Source organism: Diplotaxodon limnothrissa, linkage group LG5 (assembly GCF_057381915.1).
Source record: "Diplotaxodon limnothrissa isolate DT_005_m linkage group LG5, D_limnothrissa_male_GT1.1, whole genome shotgun sequence".
Taxonomy (NCBI): Eukaryota; Metazoa; Chordata; class Actinopteri; order Cichliformes; family Cichlidae; genus Diplotaxodon; species Diplotaxodon limnothrissa.
Genome location: NC_140600.1, coordinates 8,322,737 through 8,350,053, shown reverse-complemented (window position 1 = coordinate 8,350,053; position 27,317 = coordinate 8,322,737). Strand labels below are relative to the sequence as shown.

The 27,317-nt window shown below is 41.3% G+C and overlaps 3 protein-coding genes across 3 annotated transcripts; 1 reads left to right on the top strand and 2 right to left on the bottom strand.

The window, feature by feature from the left end:
* Window positions 1–8,852: 8,852 nt before the first annotated feature.
* On the bottom strand, window positions 8,853–9,296 carry LOC146631557 (paraneoplastic antigen Ma1 homolog). The gene has a single exon (XM_085354822.1). The coding sequence runs from the start codon at window positions 9,294–9,296 to the stop codon at window positions 8,853–8,855; it is 444 nt and encodes a 147-aa protein (XP_085210948.1).
* A 4,918-nt stretch (window positions 9,297–14,214) lies between these two features.
* LOC146631556 (bactericidal permeability-increasing protein-like) lies at window positions 14,215–18,442 on the top strand. The gene is made up of 15 exons (XM_085353763.1): window positions 14,215–14,317; window positions 14,410–14,524; window positions 14,619–14,750; window positions 14,824–14,979; window positions 15,071–15,134; window positions 15,814–15,874; window positions 15,953–16,044; window positions 16,147–16,323; window positions 16,406–16,465; window positions 16,538–16,705; window positions 16,784–16,851; window positions 16,936–16,978; window positions 17,053–17,116; window positions 18,166–18,242; window positions 18,404–18,442. The coding sequence occupies exons 1-15, from the start codon at window positions 14,215–14,217 to the stop codon at window positions 18,440–18,442; spliced, it is 1,419 nt and encodes a 472-aa protein (XP_085209889.1).
* Window positions 18,443–20,147: 1,705 nt separating this feature from the next.
* cdk5rap1 (CDK5 regulatory subunit associated protein 1) lies at window positions 20,148–25,789 on the bottom strand. The gene is made up of 13 exons (XM_085353762.1): window positions 25,364–25,789; window positions 25,182–25,285; window positions 25,063–25,097; window positions 24,877–24,977; window positions 24,594–24,804; window positions 24,386–24,506; window positions 22,740–22,970; window positions 22,555–22,652; window positions 22,402–22,457; window positions 21,991–22,121; window positions 21,743–21,892; window positions 20,826–20,966; window positions 20,148–20,455 (listed from the first exon to the last, which is right to left on the bottom strand). The coding sequence occupies exons 1-13, from the start codon at window positions 25,647–25,649 to the stop codon at window positions 20,324–20,326; spliced, it is 1,797 nt and encodes a 598-aa protein (XP_085209888.1). The 5' UTR covers window positions 25,650–25,789; the 3' UTR covers window positions 20,148–20,323.
* Window positions 25,790–27,317: the final 1,528 nt, after the last annotated feature.

Sequence of the window (27,317 nt, the reverse complement as noted above, 5' to 3'; positions counted from 1 at the left end):
ATGAAACACCCCCCAGGCAATGAAGCATGTGGTGCAATCCAATTAGGCTGTCAGTGGTACTTCAGGTCTCCCAGCCCTTTGCCACTAGTGATGGGCAGATGAAGCTTCATGAAGCACTGAAGCTTTTCATCCAATTGGTTCACCCCAACGCGAAGCTTCTTGAAGCTTCATTTGCTCTAGTAGGACACCTACTGGACGTAAAAATATTAGTTGGCATGAATTTGAAGAGTGTGGCATTTTGCACACAGCCTGTAAATGTCAACAACAAAAGGAGTGTGTAAAACATCTATATTGTAGTGATGGCAGCATACTGTGTATATTTATGCTGGCAGAATGTAAAGACAATAAAACAAAGCACAAATATAAATATCACACACGTCACTTATTGCAGTGTATGATATTGTTATATCATTTAGTAACATTACTGCATGCTATATTATCATGGCATTTGATGGCTCACCTGGTCTTGCTCCACAATCGGTGTTCCCCTTATTCTCATGCAAAGCTCTGTAGTGCCTAAGCATGGATGAGGTGTTGTTGTTATATCCCAGCTCCCTGGCACATAGCAAACACCTCACCTTGTACAAAAGTACAGACAGCTTAACATAGGTTTTATTGCACCATCAGTATTATGAAAATACATCTTCTGTGGAAATTTACATACCTTGTTGGGAGATATAAGCTCAAAATGTTCCCACACAGGGGAGGACATCCTCCTCTTCTTAGCTGGCTCCATTCTCTCCTGACTTTCTCTCCTCACTCTCATAAACCTCCAAACTGTCTCCAAACTCTCACTAACCGCAACTCTCCATCAAACACCCACATTTTGAATGGGGTCTGAGGGGTTTATATCGCTGTCATGGCTCGCGGCAAAGTTCGAACCACTTCATGAACCAGTCACGTGGTACAGCCGGGCAGCGAGGCTTCGGACGTCATCATTTTCAGCTCCTCCCATAAATGAAGCAAGCCTCGATACGCGCTTCGCGGAAACGCCCCCTCCATTACTCGACACACGCTTCGAAGCCTCGATACAGAACGTCACATCACTATTTGCCACACCTTTTGCCAGACAGGAGGAGACACCAACCCCCAGGTAACTCAAACAAAGAAAGATGTATTAATATAACATAAAACAGAACTTTGACCATGCAAGGTTAATATGTGTGCACGCTAGTGATGGCCAAATGAAGCTTTCCGAAGCACTGAAGCTTGTATTGAAAAATGGTTCATTACTCGAAGCTTTTCAACACAGTCCTCTCCGGTGACATCTGGTGGCGAATATTTTGAAGAGCAGCTTGAATCTGCAAAATAAAACGGACTGCTCAAGCATCACTGCTCACTCAAGAGTGGAGTTCTCGCTGATATTGGGCCACCGTTCCGTTGCTTTGAACATGTAATTGGTTTTGTTTTCTCGATTGGGGGGCTGACAAAAATGTAATGCGTATTTGCGTAATACATTTTGATCAATAAACTTTCCCTATTTAAACATGCACTATGGTGTGGCCTTTCTTTGCTCATAACTCCTTTATGTTGGTAAATACAATAAGTGAGCAATATATACAATATACATATGATAACGCACAGCACATTATGGAGTATGCCCCTGCTGTGGAGTCCTGCCTCCATCTACTTGTCATTTAATCACTGGACAGCTGGACAGGTTCATACAAAATATTAGACGAGGCCAATTGTCCTATACATATTTTTGACATTGGGGGGAGACTGATTGTGAACTGGAAAGGGAAAATGCTTAGGGGGCTGAGTACGGCTGCATCGTTACTGATTTGTAGAATCATTTTGATTCGATACAGGATCCGATTCAATTTGATTGGAATCTTGAAAGTTTTGCCTCAGTCAGAAATATTACAATTCTGGTCATGTATCAGTATATATCCATAATTTCGTATCTATTAAAAGAAAGCTGACACATGTGAGACTTAATTAGAGATGTAAACAGAGAGTTATGAAACCTGCAGCTGCAGAAGCCAGCGAAGAAAAAAGAGGCAAACACAGCGCGGACCCGACGACACACCAAAATCTGATTCTGACGCGTCGGGTCCGCGCTCTGTGTTCACGTTTGTATGCAGAATCCGTAAACCTGCTCCCAGTTACTGTTTTAGCTGCATGGTGTTTGACGACATGTTGTGAGGTTTAACCTGAGATGCTGGCGTTTCAGGCATAATAACGTTAATTTACAAATCGACACAGGATTGTAATGAATCAATATCACTTTATTCAATTTAGCATGGATTGTAATCAGAAAGGCGATAATCAAAACCCACCCCTAATCAAGAACTTGCAAAGTAAAAACATGATCTATGTCAGGTAGCCCTTTTGTTATTTACAGTTAAAAAGAGGATTAGTGTTACTGTGCGCTGGCTGAGTCTGTTTCTTTTCTTAGAAATAGTTTCTCCTGCCCTGGAGAAAATCCACTTGCATGGAACAGAAGAGGCTGTGGAGTGCAGGAACCACACTGCAAGCTGGTAGATATGCAGGTATTCCTGGGTCCTGCAGACTATCACCCAAAAACAATAAACAAAATGATTTTCTAAACTGTAGCAATGTATTGTACGTATAGTGTCAAATACATTGTTGTAGTCTTCATCAGCTTTAAATCACATGGAAGTGTTCCTAAAGTCATATGCTGTAATGATATTTACATTATGAAAACATGATTTTGGACATTTCAAGTTTTTCACTTCGGCAGATAAAATGAATTGAGCAAAATCAACTCAAAATATTCCCACACGCCAGAACGTCCTCTCTTCCTCGCTCATATCTGTCAGTGGAATGATCACCTCTTCGCTCTCTGTCACCATCAACACACTCCACGAATCCCGTGGATGATTCACTTCCTTATATCCGTTTGAATCAGGTACCGAAGCAGTTACGTGCGTAATGAAGCTTCGGACGTCACTGGTCACGTGACTTTTGCCAAACGAAGCAAGCCTCGACACAGTGCTTCTGAACCAGTGTGTTGTTTTTTTCGACACACGCTCCGGAGCGTCAGCTTCAAGCGGGCCATCACTAGTGCACGCCATATAAACATTGGAAGGTGTGATGGAAAAATAAATACATTTAATAAAGAAACAATATTGAACAATAAACAGAATATTTTAAAGTAGTGACTGTAAATTAAACAAAAGTGAATCAACGGGTGGTGAGGTGTGGAGCTTACCATGTGTGGCATGCCATCACAGGGTGGTAGGGTGACGTTCGGGACTTACGAATGCCCAGCAGGGTCAATAGCTCCTTAATGAGCTTGCTCTCAAAATCTCTACCCTGGTCTGAGTGAATGCGAGCAGGCAATCCATAACGCATTAAGAACTTTTCAAAAAGGACTTTGGCAACAGTCAGTGCTTTCTGATCTTTTGTGGGAAATGCTTGAGCATACCTGGTGTAATGTTCAGTGACAACCAGCACATTAGCTATGCCTTTAGAGTCTAGCTCAATAGAAAGAAAGTCTATGCAGACCAGGTCTAGAGGGCCATTACTGGTAATGTGCTGTAAAGGGGCAGCTTTCTGTGGGATGGACTTCCTAGCTACACACCTTCCACAGTTCTGTATGTATGTTGCAACTTCAGATGCCACTCTGGGCCAGTAAAACCGGTCTTTAATGAGCTCTGTAGTTCGTTCGGTGCCCAGGTGACCAGCATCATCATGCACTGATTTTAGTACCATTGGCCGATACTTAGCAGGCAAGACGATCTGACTCACTTCTCGACCAGAGGGTCTTGTGGTGACTCTGTACAGAAGGCCACGCTTAACCTTTAACTTGGATCTTTCTCGCATCAGCAACACAACATCTGGGTTTGCATGCGTGGAAGCTGAAACCCTTTGGTTTCTCTCAACCTGAGGTTTCACCACACCTATAACTGGATCAGAGTCTTGGGCTTCTGACAGTTCTTTCAGGCTTAGCTGTTCCAGCGGGCCCACTTCTATCTGAGTGAAATTTGCATATAAAGCTGGAATGGCGTCTGGCGAAGCACCCAGCTGGTCGACAAATCTGGTGGTGTGTTCTTGAAAACCATCTGTAGTGATCCGACGACACAAAGCTTTTACCCCAGAAGGTGGGATATCCACCCATCCATCTGTTGTCTCTTGCGGACTCCTGGACAGTGAGTCAGCATCCACATTTTCACGGCCGGGCTTATATTGAATGCTGAAATCATAGGTGGAGAGTGCTGCTAGCCACCGATGACCTGTCGCGTTCAACCTGGCAGTGGTCAGGACGTAGGTGAGTGGGTTATTATCAATTCTCACTGTGAACTTAGCCCCATAAAGGTAGTCATGGAACTTCTCCACTACTGCCCATTTCAGAGCCAAAAACTCCAGTTGCAGGGCTCTAGAGCAACCAAATTTTTCAGTGGTGCGACTAAAAATAAATATTTGGTCGCACAGGTGCGACCAACTGTTCTGGTAATGAAAAAAAAATCTCTGCAACTCTCCGTGTGGTCAACAACAGACACACATTATGCCCCTATCGTGGACTAAACCAATCAGAGATAGTCAGGGGTGGGACCTCTCTGATTGGCCGTGGTCCAATTGAAAGTGCAGGTGGAAGAGAGAGGTGAGTAGCTTGAATAAAGCGATATCAATTCATTAACGGATTCCACACAAAGACCTAAACACGGAGCGGACCTGACACATCAGAATCAGCTTCGTCTTTCTTGGCTTTCTCACCCGACGGCCCGAACACGGACACGCTGTCGGAGCTTAGCGATTCTTCGGGTCCGCGCTGTGTTTACGTCTTTTTGCGCTGATTCTGAGCTGCAGGTTTTGTCTCTCTCCAACCAAAATTCGCCGAGCCAGCAGCAAAAGAAGCAGCAAACTGCGCTTCACATTTGATCAATGTCGTCATGAATTCCCTCTGACTTTTGCTGTTTTGCTTCCACCACGATAAAAATCACACTTCCTGCACAGCTCTCTCTCTCTCTCTCTGTACTTCAGGAACAGTTTCCCATCTCAAATCTGTTTTCTGCATTATTCATTCGCTTATTACCCACCAGTCTACCGTTGTTTACAGCGCTTTTTCTTTTTTCACTTAAATGACCTCGGACAAGAAAGCCTAATTTCTGCTGTTCAATACTGAAGAAATTTAAATTTCTTAAAATTATGCAAAATTGCAGAATATTGCAGAATATTTTTAAGGTTATCTGCTATAAAAAGCCAGACCAGGAAAATCTCCTTCATGTTTTCCTGTGTTTTATTCTCAGTTACTTTCACACAAAGGCATCTGCTGTGATTTTCACAATTCTGATGAAGTCTCATGTGTATCAGTACTGATAAATGATCAGAATTATAATATTTCTGACTGTCTGAGGCTAAATTGAATCAAATCAGGACTTTGAGAACCGGAATTGAATGGATTATAGAAATCAGTGATGATACCCAGCCCTAGTGAGCAGCCTAGGCCTGAGAGAAGTAGATGTAGCTGTGGGTAATAAGAAAAGATGAAAAGAACTATTGATAACTTTTTTGTTAAGTTAAGGCCTGATCTGTCTGAAATTCATAGCCAGTGCTCTGACACGGTGCCATCAATATTTGAATGCTGAAAAAGCACAGTGTATCCAGAAAACACATTATATGCTGCAATAAATGCACTGCCCAAGTGTCCCCTCTCCCCACGGCCTTTCAGCAGCAGACAGCAGCAAACAGGTCGGCAGAGGAGGCCAAGATGATGATTAAGTTTAACATTTTCTACAATATTGACAAAGCACTTTAAGCACAAGCTTGTTAGTTAATAAGAAAGTGCACATGTAAAACTGCGGTGTTAAGCGATGCGGTTGAAAAATTTGAGTGCGCCTAACTTTTGTGCTGGTACGCCTAAATTTTTAAAGTTAGGCGCCCATGTAAAAAAGTTAGTCTAGAGCCCTGAGTTGGTGAACTGGGTAGTTCCGCTCTGCATGACTCAACTTGCGGCTGGCAAACGCTACCGGGCGGAGTCCTTCTGGGTACTCTTGGTTCAGGACTGCTCCTAGCCCGTCCAAACTTGCATCAACATGTAGGATGTATGGTTTGGCTGGATCAGCAAATGCCAAGACTGGAGCATGTGTGAGCTTGTAAACAATGCCCTGAAAGGCGTCATCACAAGCTGGGGTCCACTGATCACCAAAAGGCTCGGCAACTCGAAAGTAGCTATTTTGCTTTCCTTTAGTGACACCCTTTTTGCTACCCTGTGCAGGAGGACATCCCTTGGTCAGTTCTGTCAAAGGGCGGACTATGGCGGAGTAGTTCTTGATGAACCGCCGGTAGTATCCACAAAATCCGAGAAAAGATCTTAGGGATTTCAGATCAGTGGGCTTCTTCCAGTGGGTCACCGCACTCACTTTCTCAGGATCAGTGGCAACTCCAGAGGCAGAGACAATGTGTCCCAAGAACTTCACCTGGGGTTGGCAAAATTGGCACTTGTCAATGGAGACTTTGAGACCACATTCCTCCAGCCGGTCCAGGACTTTAAGTAACCGTTCCTCGTGCTCCTCCAGTGTCCTGCCAAACACAATAAGGTCATCCAGATACACAAGGACTTGAATCAGGTTCATGTCTCCAACAGCTCTCTCCATTAACCTTTGAAAGGTTGCGGGTGCGCCAGTGATGCCTTGAGGCATCCTCTCAAACTGGAAAAACCCAAGAGGACAGATAAAAGCTGTTTTCTCTTTATCAGCCTCAGACATCTCCACTTGGTAATATCCACTTCTCAGGTCCAGTACAGAAAACCACTTGCTTCCTGTCAGACAATCCAGTGCATCATCTATGCGTGGCATAGTGTACTGGTCTGGGATGGTTCTGGAGTTCAGTAGACGGTAATCAATACATCTGTGAAGGTTCTTAGTCATCCAGGTCATCGTAGTCAAAGGAGCTTGCAAAGAAAAGCGTCTGGACTTCTTTAAGTTGCTTAAGTCCAGACGCTTTTCTTTGCAAGCTCCTTTGACGGTAATCAATACACATCCGCACCTTGCCATTCTTCTTCCTGACTATGACAATTGGGGAAGCATACGGACTGCGTGACTCTTTGATTATGCCGGCTGCCAGCAGTTCTTGTAGATGGCGTCGGACATCTTCAATATCAGCGGGTGCGATTCTGCGGGATCTCTCCCTGAATGGTCGAGGGTCTCTCAGCCTTATGTGGTGAGTGACACCTTTGGCTAAGCCAACGTCCCACTCCTCCAGGGAAAAAACATCTGCTCTTTTTGATAACTTTGCTGCTAACCTGGCTTTCCACTCTTCAGGGATAGGAGAATCTCCAAAGTCAAACAGTTCAGGGTCAATAGACCTTTCTTGGGCGGAGGTCTTTGTTAACTCAGTGACAGTGTCCACCAAGTACACCTGAGCTAGCACTGTACCGGTGGGGACAATAGTCTCTCTTTGGGACTCATTTCTTAGCAGAAGTGTGAAACTGTTAGTGTCCATCTCAGAAGATGGTAGTACCACAGGTGGAACCAACACTCCAGCTGGGAGGTTTGTAGATTCGCCCACCTCCACCATTAGAATACTTTTGTCTAATGGCTGCTGTTGTTCCACCTTGCAAACTGCATACTGTACTGCACAAAGAGGGATAGTGATTGGCCCGGGGCCTTGCCACTTCACATGACCCACCACGCCTGTTTGTTGGGTAATATGTGATGAGGGTTGTTCTGAGGAGAGGGTATTTATTTATCCTCAGTGAGTGAACCTCATCTTTCCCTCCTACCTCTTCACAATCTCTCAGCAGAGAATGCAGTTTCTGGGAGTTAGTGCCAATGATGACAGGAACCGGGTCTGGGCTCTTTGGATCTGGACACACCAAGGCCAAGACAGTGACTGTCTCTACAGCTTCCTTCGAGTTGGGGGGGAAAACCCACCTCAACTGCCACATACCCCTTGTATGAGTAGTTGGAATCACTCAGTCCCCATATGGCGAGATCTTTTAAAGGAAGAATGGGCACATTGGGGATGAAACGGGAATACCAGCTCTCGAATATAATGGTGACTCGAGAGCCGCTGTCAAGGAGAGCTCTACATGGTTGTCCTTCTATGGTCACATCGGTCATCATGGATGGGCCAACCAATCCTTCTGGGAGTCCACACTGTGAGGATGTGTGCACGGAACTTTTCCTAATGGAACCGACCTGTGTGGGCTCAGAAGCGCCACCTGTAGCTCCTTTTCCCTCTTTGCTCCTACGAAGGGCTCCGAGTAGCCTCTGGATTACTTTGGCAGTGTTTTCAGGAGCCATGCAGCGGGTGGCAATATGGCCATTCTCCCCACACCGGTAACAGAAGTAACTTTCTGAATCTTTTGCAGCATATGGTCTGTTTACCTTGCTTCGTCTGGCTCTCCCATCTCTCTTTGTTGAGTCAGTTTGGGTTGAACCCTGTGACACTGCCATAACAGTCAGCTGGTGTTGTAACTGTTGAACTTGCTGCTTTAACTGTTGGACTTCATTCTCCGCCCCAGCCTCAGCAACTTTCTTGGTTTGTTTCAACATTAGCTCAGCATCTGAGCGCTTGCTTGTTAACTCTTTAAGCTCAGAGCGTAACTCTTTGATCTCGGCTTTGAGCTCTTGAACCTCTGTCGATTTGGCTTTTGTTTCTTCGCCAACTTTCACTTGTCTAACTGTGGTGTTTGACTCATGCCTCACTCTTGCATGGTCTTCTTCTTCTCGAATCTCACTGAGCAGCTTCAGGAAAGCGGGTGGCTCTTCCTTTCTTTCTCTGAGTCTTAGCTGCAGTAACATTATCTCTGACTGAGTTGCACCCCGTATAAGCTGGTCAATACGTGCACGGTCGACTCGATGGCTAGGGAGACCCCCTCTCTGCACTACTTTGGTCAGAGAGCGTTCCAATCTTCTCAGGAAGTCTGACAGCTTTTCTCCTCACTGTTGACCCAGGCTCCTGAAGGCGAGGTACAAGTCTTCACCTGACTCCAGGGATCCAAATGCACTTTCTAGAGCCTCTACATAGCTCTCCGGGCTAGCATTAGGGTTATCTCGCCATACAGCTTGGATGATCTCCAACGCCGGTCCCCTTAGGCTCTCAACTACTCTCCTTCGCTTCTCTCTCTCAGAGCAGTCACACTCTTCAATCATCAGGCGAGCCTGCTCAACCCAGCTATCAAGGCTCTCTTCACCTGCTGGAGTGGGAGAGTGGCCAGAGAATATCCGCAGACGTCGAGATGCAGTATTCTCACTGGTAGGTCGCATAGTTTTTGCTAACAGGTCTCCGACTGCCCGAAGGATGGATTCAGGGGAGTTTTCCTGCGGGGTTTCAGTAGACAGCAAGGCACTAACATCATAAATTGTTTTGCCTTCTTCTACCATTAGTTTCTTAAGCTTGGCTGAGAAGTCATCAGCTGACCTCACAGATTCAGTGAGGAGGGAAATCTTCCAGACAGGCCCTCCGTTCAATGGCTGTACATGTGGTGGTATGCGGTCTGGCTGAATATCTTGACGGCATTCACACAGCACAAGGTTATTGCCTGTCTGGGCGTCTCTTAGTCTATCTCTCACTTTTACTCTTCCAAAAGCTTTCACTGACTGAGCTGTCTCTTCAATGTCTGATAAGTCAAAATCAGAAGGAACATCATGCAGTACAAAAGCCCGGTTTGGGTCTATACCTGCTTTACTGCACCAGCTACTAAGCTCAGGTGCAATTTGAGACTCTTTTCGAGTAGTCATCATACAAACCCTAATGCTGGTGTGCTAAGCTGTGCAAATCTGTAAACAAAATACTCCTTTGAAGAACAAACTAGAAAAGTTAAGCACGGGAGTATCCCAGCGGTGCCTCCATAATTGTGTAACACCCGTCCCACGTTCTATTGAGAGGGGCCCTGGGTTCCTGTTGTTACTTTCCTATTGATACTCCCTTTTTAATGCTTATGGTATTAAATATGCAATAAATCTACACTATATGGAAATAAATCACACACAAGCAGGTTAATTATAAAGTTAACTCCACTTTAGTGAATGCTTAATTAACAACACAAAAGAAAATAAGTAAAATCAATAAAGTTTGTTAAACAATGGTAAGGTATCTACCTCAACAGAAACAAAATAATCAAATAATATCCCAGGATTCTTTTCTGCATTCTGGCGTCCTTCCATGAAGACACAATTACAGTCAGAGTACGATAATCTAACAGATATTTGACAAAAAAAACCAAACAAAAAGAATGAGAATGAGTTTTACTTCTGTCTGATGACTGTTTGGACATCATTTGATTTTTAAAATATATATTATATATTTTCTATGTATTGATTTTGTGAACTTTTGTGATAGGTATATAAACAGTTGATGCCGACCTAATCTTTTCTTCATTATGACCTGAAACCAGTGGCTCAGCCCATAAACTCATCAGGAAGGTTTGTACTGATGTCAAGGGTATGATTCAGTGGTCCATTTTGTTTAGGAAGATCCTGAGTGAGTGAAGCAACCTGGAAGTCTCTACATGATGGCCATAGCTTCAGAAGGGTTCAGAACATTGTAACAGTTACAAAATAATCGAACACACTAACACAGTCCTGTTAATAGCAACATTTGGACAGGCATTTCACTTTTATTGTTACAGATTCAATAAAATCTGTGATAAAAAATTAACTTCCTGTATGCAGATTACTGAGATCACTTTATTTCTGCTCTGTTTCATTAAAATAAGAGTGTTATTGAGGTGTGTGTGGTTCATCTCTAAATACTGATCATAGAAAGTTAGTGTTTAAAAAAAAAAAAAGAGTCAAGTTTGGGGGGTTTAGGTTTGAGCTAAAGCACACATCCATTCTAATAACATCTCCACCTCTCACGCCAAATAAATCAACTCATAGGAATAACTTTCACAGCCACAATACACATGGCATAAGGCCAGCCCCCCACTTCTATCCACAACTTTAAAAACTGTCACAATGGGAAACTCAGATGTGTGAACATGGACAGAAAGACAGAGACAAACCTCAGTTTTTCACTAATTAGCAGTTAATAAATTCACTGATCTACAATAGTTTTTATACCACTGTGTTAGCAAGCCTTACCTCCCTTTCTGACATATTTAATCTAAGTAATCGATAATGAGTCAGAGTCACATAATGAATCAAATATATTTACATATTCAGCACCAAACAGTTTATAATAATTGTAATAATTATATTTAAAAATATAAAAATGTTTATTATGTAGTTCACAGAGGCAGGAAGCTTTCTGTCCTTCTCTTGAAGAAATTTGCTATTACACTAGAGCGCATTAGCAGGTTTCAAACTGCATTAACACACATATTACTGTGCATAGTGTTTTACCAGACATGTTTTAACAGGCTTTCTATACTGTAAACAAAATCTGTAATTTACCAGAACTTTGTTATATATATTTTTTTCAGAAATTTCCTGTTATTTTTAAATACATGAAATATCATTGAATTACAAAAAAGACGTGAATTAACATGTCGAATGTACAATAACGTGAAAAATTGCACCTGTAAATAAAGATGATTTATTTGCAGATGTTTTTGTAATTTTACATAGATTTGCTTGTTAATCAACTTCTATGTTATGTAATTTTGTGTTGTTATGGCTATGTAACATCAGAAAGTATTAATAGACTGTCAGTTGGTAGGTATATTTACAGTAATTTGCAGTAATTTCACAGTCTGTTTTATAATAGTCATGTATCTTTTGTCATTATTTCCCCTAAATTGGTAAAATTATAGAAAAGTAATAATAACAGAAATACATATTTTATATTATTCTTAAAATAGTCACAAAATAAAGTGAAGTGAGACAAATACAATCAATAGCATTTTAACCCTTTCACTCATTGTGGTCACTACAGTGGACAGCTATTCAAAGGCTGTTTTTTTGTATTTGTATCAGTGTTGATGGTATACTTGCACATAAACCACTACATAAGACACTGATGTGCACTCGTTTGTCAATTTCATAAATTAAAACACATGTTGTCCACCTAAGTGGACATGTAAAAAACTCTTTGAAAAGTACGTTTTAAAAATTTTTGTCTTTTTTTCATGCCTAAAGATGAATAAAAATACTTAAGAAAAAAATCTTGATTGAGGTTGTCATAATTCATGCATGACAGGTTTAAATATAACAAAAATTCAAATAAATTTTCTGACACTAAAAATATCAAAATATATTTGAGTTTTTTCAAATATAAAAATATCAGAAAGAAGTAAAGGTTGAAGTCAGGAACCATTCTGCAAACAATCCGCTTTTGGATTCTGCTTTTGAACAGGATCAAAGAGTGTAGGGCAATCACTCTGCACTGCAACGTGAAGACCAGTTAACTTTCAAATCCGCAAAGATGCAGGGGGGAAATGGTCTTTACATGGAGAGGTCATTCTGGATTCTGGAACACTCACAGAGGCACAGTGTGGAACATTTCAACTTATTCAACATTTTTATCTTTTTTCAAATAACAAACAACCATGGAAAAATTCAGGGAAGCTAAGTATTCACAATTTGAATCAGGTGAAGGAACAAAAATGAACCCTACAAGATCAATCAGCTAAGCACTGTGGATGAGGCAGCATTCTGAAATTGTTGTTGTGAAACCAACTATAACTCATTTCAAAGGAGGACTAAAGTTCCATCATGAATCTGTAAGAAAAGTAAACCAGACTGTACCATTAGGCTGCTTACTTGTGACATTTTCAGCTAAAAGCCCACCTTGATTCTCAGGTGGGGATTAAGTCCAAGTCTTTGACTTGAATGTGACATCAGCATCAGCATAGCCATTATCTACATCAGTGGATTCGCCCTCATTAGTCATTTCTTGGTCTGGATTATATTCAACTTCTGACACTTCCCCCTCTAATCCATCTTCAGCGTCAGTTTCCTGGCTTCTCTTTCTCCTCACCAGTGTGGTGATCAAATGTGTAATCACGAGCCTCACTCTATATCGACCTGCCACGGTGCTGCCAGACAGTGCTCTGTGAGCAAGGCTTAGAAAACAACGAATCATTTCTATTAATGGGATTACGTTTGACCAGGAACACCAAGAGTGTAAAAATGCTCAATAAAATACACAAAATGTTATGCAAATTAATCAAATTTAGGTTGTGGGTTGACATCCTCTTTGTGGAGAAAATCACAGAATCTTAAGTCTGTGTGATCAAATTAACAACACTTTTCAGACATAAAACTATTAAATTGGTCAAATTTGACCACAACACAACACAAGGGGGGCTAGTACAGGAGTAATGGCTCCCACCACTGACACGCTCTTTGCAAATTTCTCGTCACTATTTTGCCAGAAAGTCTTTCCCTGTTAACAGAAATTGTGTGAGCCTCCGATGTGTGATGAAAACAGGATGTCAGAGCAAAGCAGCCAGTTCTGGTATTCTCTGGGGAATTCCAATGGATACATGGTGCTGGGCTGCAAGCACAAGTCCCACTGCACGACTGACAGCGTTTGTTCTGTTCCTCATTGCACAAAGCAGCCATCACTAGTCCTGCTCTCCTTGTTTAACAGCATATCTCCTGGTATCTCTGTCACACTCTTGCACTGTGTCTTGCAGTAACAATGACACTACCAAAAAGCAAAAGTAGAAAAAAATAGGATGGATTAGGAGAGAGCAATGGTGTTTGGGCACCTTTCCTAGAAGATGGGCAACCGTTTCATTCAGGTTCACAGTCACACCTGTACCTGCTGCCAAATACACCTAAAACATCTTCAGGTGTCTATAGCACCAGGATAACTTTTGATGTTCAGTGTGACTCTAAATTTAGGGTGCTCTCGATTTCATAGCTAGATGTCTTTAACTTTTTCTAAGACTTAATGTTAGAGGTTTTTTGTATAGCTCTGATTACAAATCGTTAGTAGTTTTCTGTTGTGGTTTATTTGTTAACAAAATTAAATGTTGAGACACATGAACTAAGTGTGTGATAACTGTGTTGTCATTGTATAACTAAACTTCATCATTATGTAATTTGTCATTCAATCTTATGCAGTCTCATGTGGAGCAATGGCCGTTAGCTCTTTCATAGGCTTTCACTCTAAGCAACCCGAGGAAGTGGGGAAATAAACTGCTTTGCATTGCTGCTCCACTAAGCTCTGTATGTCAGTACTGTTGAATTGGTACATGTTCTTGTAAACTGTCACTAAAAGAAGAAGCTGGATTTTATTGCTCTCCGATTTTTCCCCATAGATTTCGTAAGCAGAAGCTTAGCTTCTTCTGCTTTTGTGCTTGTATAAATATTCCTTGGTCTTCTTATTCTTCATGGCTCAGCTCTGAAGATGTTCCTGTGCTGTTGGCTGGTTCTGGGGGCTCTCATCCCCACAACCTTAAGCATCAATCCTGGAGTAAAGGTCAGGTTGACAGAAAAAGGCATTGAATATGGTAAGGTTTGTGTAAAAGCTGTCCTCTTGCTCAAAAAGGACTGATTTCTCCAGTGTTTGCTCAGTAAATTATTTTTCTTTACATTTTGTTAGGCAGGCAACTGGGCATGGCTGACATGCAGCAGAAACTCAATTCTATCCAAGTTCCAGACTTTTCAGGGAAACAGAGGGTGTCTCCGATTGGAAAAGTCCAGTACAATTTGTCAAAGTAAGGCTCCAGTTTGTTCAACATGTCTCTAAATTCTGTTACAAAGTATTTTGTCCTGTTTCCGCTTAAACAAACAAAACACGAATTCTTCCAGTATACGTGTATTGAAGGTGGGAATACCAAAGTCTTCAGTGGACCTGGTGCCAGGGACTGGAGTCAGAATGTCTATAGGTGATGCCTTCATCAGTCTGAATGGAAACTGGAGGGTCAAGTACCTGCGAATAATGTGAGTGAGGTAACATCTCTTCTTTAGAGAAGTAATTTATCTGCTTAAAAAGATATTTTTTCTCTTTTACCAGAAAGCACAGCGGGTCTTTTGAATTGAATGTGAATGGTCTCAGTATCGCTACAACCATCTCCATCAAGACTGATGAGACAGGCCGACCAGCGGTCAGCAGTGACAGCTGCTCAGCTGCTGTTGGAAGTGCAAAGGTCAAGTTTCATGGTGGAGCGAGGTGAGAAACCCAGCTGTGAGGGAGAAGGGTTTTACTATTTTACTTCATCTGCAGAATTCTTCTAATTCCTGCTGGTTTTGTTTTTTGATAGCTGGCTGTACAATCTCTTCACAAGGTTTATTGATAAGGCTCTGCGCAATGCAATTCAGAAACAGGTGAGGGCAAATCTGCTACATGCAGCAGAAATCCAGCTTACACACTTTACCTGCTAGGTAAGGTGTCTGCTAGTTCACAGTGTCTCACATTATCTTCCTTCATTTGTTACTCTGAAGTAACCGGATAATGATGAAAATAAAGAAGTAAAGATTTATTGGTTCGGGCTTAGCCCGCAGTGTTTCAAGATACTTTGATTTACCTCCAAAATATGGAAACCTTAGGAGCCTTAGATATGCACTGAAAGCCAGAAGCAGGGAGGAAGGGAGGCAACAAACACAAACCAAACTACACTAACAATGTAGCCTAATTGAAATCATGAAACAAGCTGTATGTGGAATGAAACGTTCAACTGCAGCAGCATTAAGTTTATCATTAAACAAACACATCATCATCTCTTTGCTTTCCCAGTTAGAAGGATTTTGTTTGTTCTCAGAAAAACTTGTGTATGTTTTTTCATTAGGTTATTTTAAGCTGCTACATGGAGAACTGTGAGCTTCTCTTAATGGATATCCATGTTGCTCATGGATATCCATTAAGAGAAGCGATTAAGTGATTATTTAACATCTGCTCTTTTGTTCACCAATGTTTAATTTTGAAATGTCTTTGTGAGCCTTTAATGATGACTTTCTCCAATACAAATCAAAGTCTAACACCAGATTTCTTCCTTCCGCTTTGCAGATCTGCCCTCGGGCCACCACTGTAGTATCTGATTTAAACCCTCAGCTGAAAACTCTCAATGGTAAAGTATCCTGTTTAGTTACTCAATCAGCTGTTTCACTGGTGATGAACACATGAGTGAGCTTCTGTCTCTATGCAGTCTTAGCCAAGGTGGACAAGTATGCAGAGATTGAATATTCCATGGTATCGTCCCCGACTGTTTTAAAGTCCTCGATAGATCTGAGCTTGAAGGTAAAGAATTATGCAACACTACATTTTTACAGGAATCTAAAGATAACATTTTTATTAGTTTTAAAAAATCTGGAGCATTGTTTTCTGGGTCTTCTTTCTCAGGGGGAATTTTACAACATCGGGAAGCATCAGGAGCCTCCGTTCTCACCAGCGGCCTTTAACCTGCCACCCCAGAACAACAACATGTTGTACATCGGCATGTCTGCCTTTACTGTCAACTCTGCAGCCTTCGTCTACAACAATGCTGGAGTCCTCAGCCTGTCCATCACTGACGACATGGTAAACTGCTGCCTCCTGAGTCTCATACCTTCTTTTCAGGACATCAAACTGATCTCTAACTTTTCTCACTTTGTCGTGCCAGATACCAAAAAGCTCTCCAATCCGACTCAACACCATAACGTTTGGAGTCATTATCCCAGAGGTGACAACACATCCCAGTCATTTTATGTGACGCATTCTTGGCAGTTTTTCACATGAAATTCTTTTTTTCTAGATTGCTAAGCAGTTCCCAGGTCTGATGATGAAGCTGCTGGTGAAGATGGAGAAAACCCCCACACTGACCTTTGAGCCCAACAACGCAACAGTCCAGGCCACCACCACAGTGACGGCCTTTGCCATCCAGCCCAACTCTACTCTGTCGCCTCTTTTTGTCCTGAACTTGGTAAGTTACCCAGCTGATATGATTTTAAATTGTCTTTGTGGTTTTAGAAAACCATCTGAAATGAACCACCATTGACAGGAGGCCAGCGTGAGTGCCCGTATGTTTGTCAGTGAAATGAAATTGGCTGCAGCTGTCACCCTCAACAAGTGAGTTAACTGGCAAAGAAAAATAGGGCCGAGAGGTCTTTGTTAAGATGAACATCACGTTCTAATTTAGTCTAATTTGCACAGAATGGATCTGACCCTGGACAAAAGTAATGTGGGAGACTTTCAGGTAAGAAGTGCATTTCTATACAATAACAGTCTGAATCATCAGCAACTCAAACTAACCCTACATCTAACCTACAGGTCAGCGCCCTCAATAGCATCTTACAAGGGGTCTTCAAATTGGTGGTGATACCCACAGTTAATGGTGAGTTCATCCTCACTTTGAAATTTAAAGAGTGTTTTTTTTTTCACCAAAATCTCCAAAGAGGATTTCCATTTGCATTTTCACAGCAGCTCCAAAGTTCCAGGGAATATTAGACAAACAACACGAGGGACCAGCAGGATTATCATTTTTAGCTACATATGTCTGGATAATTATTAATATTGTATTGTGTAAAACAGACCCCCAGCTCTTACTTATATGGAGACTATTCTCATTCCTTTTCTTTCTTTCTGTTGATTTTATTTAGGCTATCAGCTCATATTTTATAAAGTCAATAAGTTTATGAAATCGGAAGAAGTTCATTATTTACCTCTCAGGTGTTGTTAAGAATTTAAAACATAAAAGATAAAGTTATTCAAGTAATTTACAAGAATCCAGAATACTTCCACCACAGTACAGGAACTGTACTCACCTACCTTCACTCCTGCTTTTATTGGAGATAAAATATCGGGAATTTCAGGAGTGGGACCACGCCTCCAAATATGCTCCTCCTGGTTCTCATCTATATACGTTCCCCCAGTTCTAACAGCTGTTCGTTCTCATTGACGTGTCCCACCCTCCCTCCACTTTTCAATTCTTTAACTTCTTCACTTCTGTTTAGTGCATGGGGATAGAGCTTGTACTGGTCTTCTGAATATTTTACCATTTATTTTAAGATTCTACCCCATTTTCTTATTGGGGAAATCATAAAATGTTCCAAAAATATATACCTTTGAATCACCTTCAGGGTCATCTCCTTGTGCATCTCTTTACCACTTCTAATGAGTCTGCTGTTTTTAATTTGCACTGTGGGAGTCTATTTTCTAACAGTTTAAATGAATGACGTTCATCAGAGACCTTACTTTAACACATTCCACTGTTTTCATCAATAATTTTATTGATGTCAGTATTTTCCTTAATTGAATTTGTGTATGAAGTTACATTAGGTGGAATGATTCCAGTGCATGCTATGTAATACATCTATAATATCATTATGACATTCTGCCACATTTGTGAAATTGTGGTCTAAAATTATGAATTTCATTTTGCAGTCCAACTTGCTAAGGGATACCCACTGCCCACAATTGGAAAGATGAAGCTTATGAACACCCAGCTTGATGTGCTGAAGGTCAGAGATACTGATAATATGTTGTTGTTGTTTTTTTAATCGATTTCATGCATGTGAGCGTATTGCTTCTTGTATATGACATGAGATCTAATTAAGAAATCTTGACATTTCTAAGGAATGAGCAGATTTTCTAACTCAAAGCTGTGAACTGTTCCTTCTAGGACTACATCCTGATTGGGACAGATGTTCAGTTCAGCTGAACTGCACTCCTGAAAACTCCCAGGATTCTTTTCTGCATTCTAGCGTCCTTCCATGAAGACACAATTACAGTCAGAGTACGATAATCTGGCAGAAATTCCCAAGAAAAAGCTAAATAAGTATTACTTCTGACAGCAGTCAGAATATTGTGTTTTCTATGTATTGGTTCTCCTCTGAAGTTAACCATTTCTATATTTAGTGCGTATGAACTTTTTTAATATGAGTGAAATGAGTTGCCAAGGACATCATCAGCACACTCATCAGCAAAATGTCTTCTGAGCTCCAGTCTATCCGGTTGTTCAGTGATGACGCGACGAATCGTACTTTTGGGTCTAAAGTAGTCTGCGTTTAATATGGCTTTTGTGTTGTTAACATGTTTAATGTTATGTATTTTCTTATATTTGATCTCAAAAAGCTCCTAAAACAGTCAGTGATCACTGTTGACCTCCCTCGGCTTTTATTACCGCTAATCATTTATTTAAGCTCAGTTTTTACCTTAGGCTGTAACTACAGCCCAGCCCATACAGCAGTATATGAATGACTAACCTCGTATTGTGGATGGATTATCTCAGTTGTTCTCCTGGCTGAAGTTTGGTCCTTTTACAGCATCCTGCCGTGCGATTACATTTGTTCCTGACCACCGAGAACACTCACGGTAACTTTTATCGAGTGGGAAAAAAGTTAGCTTGTTTATATTATGCTAACATAGCTGTGTCGCTAGCGATCACGTAGCACATCATTATATACCAGCTAGCCCAACTTCAGTAACCCTACAAACGTCACTGCTGTTTAGTTTTCTGTCTTCATTTATGCTGGAAGTGATAAGAGTTGTACGTTTTAATTTGTTTCCAAAACCCCGCAGTCAGGACATGCTATATTGTATTTAGATAGAAGCTAGCGAGCTAACTCCCTGCTAACTTCTAATTCTGTTAAATGTCATAAATTCTGTTTTCATGGATGCCTGGATGTTAAACTCAATTGTTACACCTGGTAGAGCAGAACGCTGATCATTTTATTAAAGATGAAAGACTTTAGACAGTTTTTCAACTCTCAGTAATGCCATAGTGATCGTTTGATATATGGACCTGCAGCGGAGTTTAGACCCAGACACGGCTAGTGACGTCAGACTGAACAACCGGATTGACCACTTTAGGACTGCTAGTCTTTTTGCAACTGCATGCATCCCTCTGTGGTGGGTAGAGATTAAAAGAATATAAATATAAGCTACTTCCACATGGTTTTATGGGTGAAGCTACATGACATTAATCTTAGCAAGCAGCATACAGTTGCCAGGCTAGCTGTAACCAGGCTAGCTGTAACCAAGCTAGCTGCACAAATATGACATGATTCATTTGTAACAATAAGTATTTTGGCAAAAGAAAGCTAAGCTACTACTTCAGCCCTGCAATTAACCTTTTTCTCTCAAGACTACATTTTGACATATAAGTCAGGTTGGAATTTACCTTAGTTGGGATTAGAATTGGACTGTAGAATTTACCTTAGGGTGTCGTCCGGCTAATATTAGCTAACGCTTGCTTCCCTGTTTGCTTTTTGTAAGTTACCTTACAGCATGTTCAGACATTGGCAATTTAGAGTGCTTAATAAATGACAAAGTCACATAAAAGACAATGTGTCTCCTTATGATTCAATGATCTTAAAAAAATGCCACTTTATGTATCACACAGAACACCGTCAGGCATCGTTCAAACAGCTTTTAATAAACTTCCATAGTTTGTTTACAAGTGAAACTTTCACAGCTTGTTGCAACAGTCCACCTGAAAGCATCCTCCATTTGTCAAAAACGTCAAACAAGTGATGAAGGAAATGTAGCAGTCTGTTCGATGTGGTATCATCCGAGTCCATCAATCAGTGACATGTTTAAGTCACGGTTGAGTGTGAGCTACATGTTCATCACGCTGGTCCTCAGGTGGAGTCCTACAGTGCACTTCTCTGGCTCTCAGGGAGCTGAGACTGAGAGCTCGACCTCTCAGGCTCTGGGAGTTGGCAGACAAGATCTAAAACAAGACAAAAGAAGACGCCAGAGAATAAAAGACTGAATACAAGAACCTTATTTATACATTCAAGATAATCAATATTCCTGAAACACTTTTCCAGTCACTTTCCTGACTGGTGACAGTGTACCCAGCATTTAAAGTTGGATCAACCAATGCTTACAGCCGAAACATTAAACTGCTGACATGATGATACATCATAAACACATGATATATTCACTAAAGGATCCCTTAAAACTTGGCTTTGACTATTTCAGGTAGTGGCCTAACACTCATTCAATCTGCCAAACATCTTGCTCATATAAATTGTGTTTTTTTAGAAGACAACAGATATTCTTTAAAGTTGCATCCGTCTATATCAATTATATCCTACCTTCACCAGCACATAGTCTCCAACACTGATGGGTACAGTGCTGAATGCTGTAGGCTGAACATGAACGTCCTCTTTGGGGAAAATCACTTTCATATTGCCATCAGTTCTTCCACACAGGTCCTCAGCAGATCTTTTACTTTCCTGAATAAAAATCAAAAGCAGCCAATTCAGTTTCTTTCGACTCAAAGCAATTTAAGTTCCAGTCAAGTAGCAACATCCAGGCCTTAAGCCCACAATGAAGTGCCAAAAAACTTAGTTCCTCAGCAAGTAAACCACCACAAACCTTAACAAATGTCAAAATATCTAACTAAACAGCACTGAAAAGCATGAGTACAGTCTATTACTTTGTTTTACTATGTCATTGTGGTGGGACGTGGTCTCGCCGGCTTAAAACATTAACTATGTCCTGTTGTTGTTGTGTGTAGGCTGTAGCTGAAAAGCTGCAGCCGAGTATGTAAATCGACAGCCGCAATAAAGAGGTGTAGCGACAAGTGCAAATATGTGGTCGGGTCTTTCATGCATCGTTTACAGACGTACATTTGGACACTGGCAAGGCTTGAAGTTAGGGGGGCTAATACAACTCAATGAACTGGACCTCTCGACGATGTGCTGTTGGTGCCTCTTTAATGGAATAGCCATATAATGGGGCTGTTACCAGGTACAAAGTGTGCTTCAGTTTGTGCAGTAATTGTGCACATTTGTGTTTGTGTTTTACTCATATAGCTCAAAATGTCCAAAACCAATGGGTGACATCACAACAGCTACACCATCCTTTACATATGGCCTGTGGTTCAAGGGTGTGGCTGACGTAGTTACTGTTCACTGCTCTACCACCTGCAATCATGCTATTTGAAGGTCAACATATATTTAAAAACAATTTTGATAACACACTGGTAAACTCTGTGTGTATTACTCACTCCCTCCACCAGGACAAGCTGTGTACTGCCAATGAGAGCAGCGTTGACCCTTTCAGCTTCTCCTCTGAACACGGTGATGCACTCCTCCAGCCTTCGCTGCTTCACCTCCACTGGGACGTCATCTTGGAGCCGGTGGAAGGCATGCGTCTTCTGAATGTGTGGCAGACATGGAAAAACAATTACATCACATATCATTTAAAGGACGGGTGAAAAGAAAGTAAGTGAGTTCTAGAGTAAGAAGAACTCACCTTTCTCATACTGTAAGCAAAAAGGAATCCCACATTGTAGCCCACCTCTCTGATTAGAGACAAAGTCTGCTGGTGGTCGTCCTCAGTTTCACCACAGAAGCCTGAGATGAAGTCACTGCTGAGACTCACGTCTGACACACGAACAGAAATTATGTAAAACAGACTGCGGTTAAAGAGGACAGAAGGTGCTTTTCCTTATTTCTTAGTGTATTTTATAATTTTACAGATAGATTCAGGATTCTCCTGGAAAAAGGAGAAAGTTTTGTTAAAAATGAATGGACAATACCAAGATCTCTTTACATTCGTTCTACACACAAGTGAAAGATACTCAGGTAGTAAAATGAATGTTTAAATGTAATAATCATACCCAGAGACAGGTGACAAATTGAAGGAGAAACCTGATTTTAGTACCTGGGATGATCTGCTTTATGTTCCTCACAAGATCGAGGTAGGCCTCTCTGGTGTAGCTGTACATATTAGGAGGAAAACAACATGTTATGAGGACAATTAGTGGTGTTTAAGTTTAATTTCACAAAGTCATATGCTAGTGAACTAATCTCTTACCCGCGACGCATTGCTTTAAGGACCCGGCTGCTTCCACTCTGGGCTGGGAGGTGGATCTGCTTACAAATGTTCCCTCGCTCCGCAATCAGATGCAAAACCTGTAAGATCGACACACAGACCAGGTGAGCAGGGCTCACTGAACCAAGTGAATATCCAAAGGAAGAAAAGCATATTAAAGAAAATACCTCATCAGGAAAATCCTTGGGGTGAGGTGATGTGAATCTGATCCTCACGTTGGGATCGATACGTGACACTTGGTCGAGCAGGTCAGAGAAGCGCAGACCCCCCCGCTTTGTCTGGTAGACTGTCTTAAAGCCACGGCTGAGCTTGGTTGCATCTGAACCACAGACCTGCTCGTCTGACGTGTCCCTGTAGCTGTTCACATTCTGACCCAGCAGCGTCACCTCCTTCACACCCTGACAGAAGCACCCAGCACACACTCGTCAGGCACACTCAAGTGTTCATTTTAGAGAGCTGAACTCAAAGGACGAGAAATTTGCAGCAGTGTCAGACACATGAATAATTCAGAAGAAAAGGATCAAAATCAACACCAGAGAACCAGACATAATTATTAAAGCACTCGCCTACTGCCTATAGAGTGCAAACTGTATAAACACACATCTACATATGAATTTGGAGAATCTATAAACAAGGTGGATGATATTTGGGCACTGAAAGCTCTCTGACCAATCATATTCAAGCTTTGGATTCCTTCAGTACAACAGTCTATGTTCAGAGCAAGAGGGAGATTGCATTTACTGTGTAGAAAAGAGGGATAATGTCTCTGTAATGTTAGGGTTTTCACTGTCATCACATTAGCTTCTTTTATCCATACCAGACCAGTTAGGGGTGGATCTGACTGAGAAACAGAGGGATGCTCCAAGCTCACAGCCCAACGATTTGTTAATGAGATGGTAAAGCATACCCTGCTTTAGCTCCTTTTTTAACTTTACTGGACAGTTTAAATTACAGAATGAACATCATACTGTAACAACTGAGACCTCAAACTGACAAGTAGCGCAATTGCTGAGGTGACAGATCAGGTGAGTTGACTCATAATCAGGGGTGCACATAAGTGGTCCGCAGGTGCGCTTGCGCTGTCAAAATAAAAGACACGTACCTGCGGACCACTTATGTGCACCCCTGATTATAGATGCATACATCTTTTTAACGATAAGAGGCATTGTTGCCCCCTGCTGGCCATAATAAGATTTAAGGTTTCATGTACTTTTTCATAAACTTCATTTTTCAGACTTAGAAGCTACAAACTTTTTTATAATAGCAGGAAGTCTATGATTTATGGGTTATTATCAAAAAATGACTGGTTTTACAGAATTTTGTCGACTTCCTTATTGCATGACCTCAATAAACACTTTCATGACGAGATTATGGTCTTAATCAATAGTTTCAACCTTTATTGAAAGGAACATGGCATATGTTTTCAGTCTTATCTCCCCTCGACCCCAACCAGTTACAGCAGATAGCTGTCCCTTCCTGGTTCTGCTGGAGGTTTCTTCCTGTTTAAAAGGGAGTTTTTCCTTCCCACTGTTGCCAAGTGCGTGCTCATGGGGTGTTGTTTTATTGTCTGGGCTTTTGCTTACCACATAAAGTGCTTGGAGGCAACTCTTCTCGTGATTTGGTGCTATATAAGTAAAACTGAATTGAGTTTGTTTCATAAGTCATGTTAAATTATTGTTGTATAGATTTTGCATTTATCATAAAACACAAACACAAAGTCACTTTCTTTTTTGTTTTTTTCCTATTCTGTTGTTGCGTGGTTACAAATGCAGGAGTTTTTCCAACCAACCTTAATGTTGAAGTTACAGCTTACCTGATCAGAGAGCATACGAACTTCCTCCAGGATAGAGCGGACGGGTCGACTCCTCTCTCTCCCTCGAGTGAAGGGAACAATGCAGTAACTGCACATGTTGTCACAGCCTCGCATGATGGACCTGCCGGTACACAAAACCATCAGCAGATTCAGTATGAAGATGCGTTGTTACAGGAAAAGGCGGATAACCATTTGATAAACAACATACACAAAAGCACTGTGCCCCCGAGGCGCGTGGTGGACGGGCATGACGTCAGCATAGGTCTCCTCTAAAGAGAGCAGCACATTGCACGCCTGCTGACCTCCATCAGATACAGCCAAGAGACGCGGAAGGTCCCGGTATGCATCTGGACCGGCGAGGACATCTACGAGCTTCTCTCGCTCCAGAAGCTCCATCTTCAGCCTCTCCGCCATACAGCCTGAGACAAACACACCCATGAACGTACCCTTAATGTGACCTCCATCATCTGAGTGCATGAGAGCTTACTCACCTAAAATTCCAATTTTCATTGGTGTGTGGGTCTTTAATCGTTTCCTCTTCATAGCTGTTAGTTGTTGCAGTCTATTCCATATTGTTTGCTCAGCCTTTTCTCTGTTAAGAAAAGAGATTAGGTTGCAAAGCTGCCATCACCTAGCACTAGATTTCAAAACTTTTCATGTTTGATCTTTGCTCCTACCTTACAGAGCACGTTACCAGAAGAACAACATCTGCCTGCAAGTACACGCACATCTTAAACAAACTGCATTAAAGTTACTTCTGCTAGATTCATAAAATAAAACCAGAAGTCAGCTGTACCTCGCTTAGATGAGCTGTGCGCTGATAGCCCTTCTTCTGCAGTATGGACCAGGCTATCTCTGTGTCATTCACATTCATTTGACATCCATAGGTTTCAAAATAAACTGCAACAATAAGCCAAAGAACCCCTTTAGCATCACCACAAACATTCAAAGCTAAGTAAACAAATGGCTTTCACCGACCTTTCCTTGAGTTTCCCATCAACAAGCCTTCAGAGAGATAGTCATGCTTTTCTGAGGGTTCTTCATCTGCAGCACGGCTCCTGTTAGCTGGAAGCCCTTTAACGAAATCCTGAAAACTTGGACCAGATGATAGCCGACTCTTGAACTTGTCTACAGTCTTCTTCTTTTCTCTCACAGTGTCAACAGCGCTAGCCAGTTTAGAACAGTATCTAGCCTGGATGCGGCTGAGAGGGGGCCAGTGTTGGGTTACTGTAAATATGGGTTTTAAAGTCCTGAGGTACTCCATGCTTAGCTAACCACAAGAGCAAAGGCTTCGTAATTCCCTATCGGGTGTATCTGGAAATGAGCGACTATGTATTTTAGTTAGCTACCTTTGCCGCAACCTAAAAACTAACATAGTGTCAAAAGTGCCTTTTTACTCAGTAAGATAAAGCACGAGTGCTAACTACCTCGAGTGAATTGTCACTCAGGTACAGATATCATGTGGAGCCAAAGATGTCTTAGTATCAAGAGGAGTCACTCCCTGTTTCAAGTACCTGACGCTAATGAAACCCGGAAAAACGTTTCACTCTTGTGAAGTGTTGCTACATACTAGTAAGTTTGTTTCAAACATAGAGGAAGCTCGAAATGAGGTAAAAAAAATTGTTTTTAAGTCAATTCAGGTGCTTATCTGGTGTGTTAATAAGATGTTACTGTGTCGTAAAAGATAATTAAATGTCAGACTGAAAATCCTCGAGAAGTCCGTAATGTCCGTTAGACAAAAATGTCACTGTACGTCCATCTTCACGGTCCGTCATCATAAACTCCTTATTCTAAACTATGGTTCCGTATGTGCGACAAAGCTTTGAAGGGAACTTTAACATTTACAGAATCGGGTTATTGATGGTGAGAGACGGATTTATGTCGTTAGGTTATTGTTCAAAACTCAGTTGAGATCGAGATTAGTGTGGCGAATGAAATAAAAAGTTAATGATTTGTGTTTGTTTATTTGCTTGCTTGTTTTGTTATTTACATGAATCGATTGAGCTATCGAGCGTTTTCTCATTCATTCATTCATGCACAAGTTTAATTCAAGTCAAGTAGCGTTTTATTGTCAACATAACAATATACACTCAAGTATACAGTAGGACGAAATATCACCCTCCTGGATCAAAGGTGCACAGTGTAAAAATAAAATGAAAAAATTTAAATATACATACATACAACTATACATTAATAAGATAAACTAAGAGTGAGTACAACACTATTGTTCTTGAATACAGAGAGAGTAAGAATAGAAAACAATGAGAATTAGAATAAATAAATACAATACACAGACAGATACGAACAGTGCAATACAGAATAGTGCAAGTATCGGGAGTGAGAGGGAGTGTTTTGTAGTCCAAGAAGAGAGTCCAGTGTGGAGGAGAGCAGCATGGTGTTCAGGAGCCGGACTGCTTGGGGGGAAAATGTAGTGATGGCCAAATGAAGCTTTCTGAAGCATTGAAGCTTGTATTGAAAAAGGGTTCATTACTCGAAGCTTTTCAACACAGTCCTCTCTGGTCACATCTGGTGGCCAAAAATATGAAGAGCAGCTTGAAGCTCCAAAATGAAACGAACTGCTTCATTATGACTGCCCACTCTACAGCGTAGAGTTCACACTTCTGTCTGATATTGGGCCACCGTTGTCTTGCTTTGAACATGTATTTTTTGGGGTGAAAAAAATGTTGTTTATTTGTTTAATAAACAATTTTGATACATAAACTTTCCTTGATTAAACATGTGTCACGGTGTGGTCTTTCTTTACTTGTGACTTCTTGATGTCGGTAAATACAGTAATTGAAAAACACAAATAATATACATGTAATAATGTACAACAGATTATGGAGTATGCTTCTGCTGTGAGGTCCTGCCTCCATGTACTAATGCAATTAATCACTGGACAGCTGGACAGGTATGTTTATATATAATATTA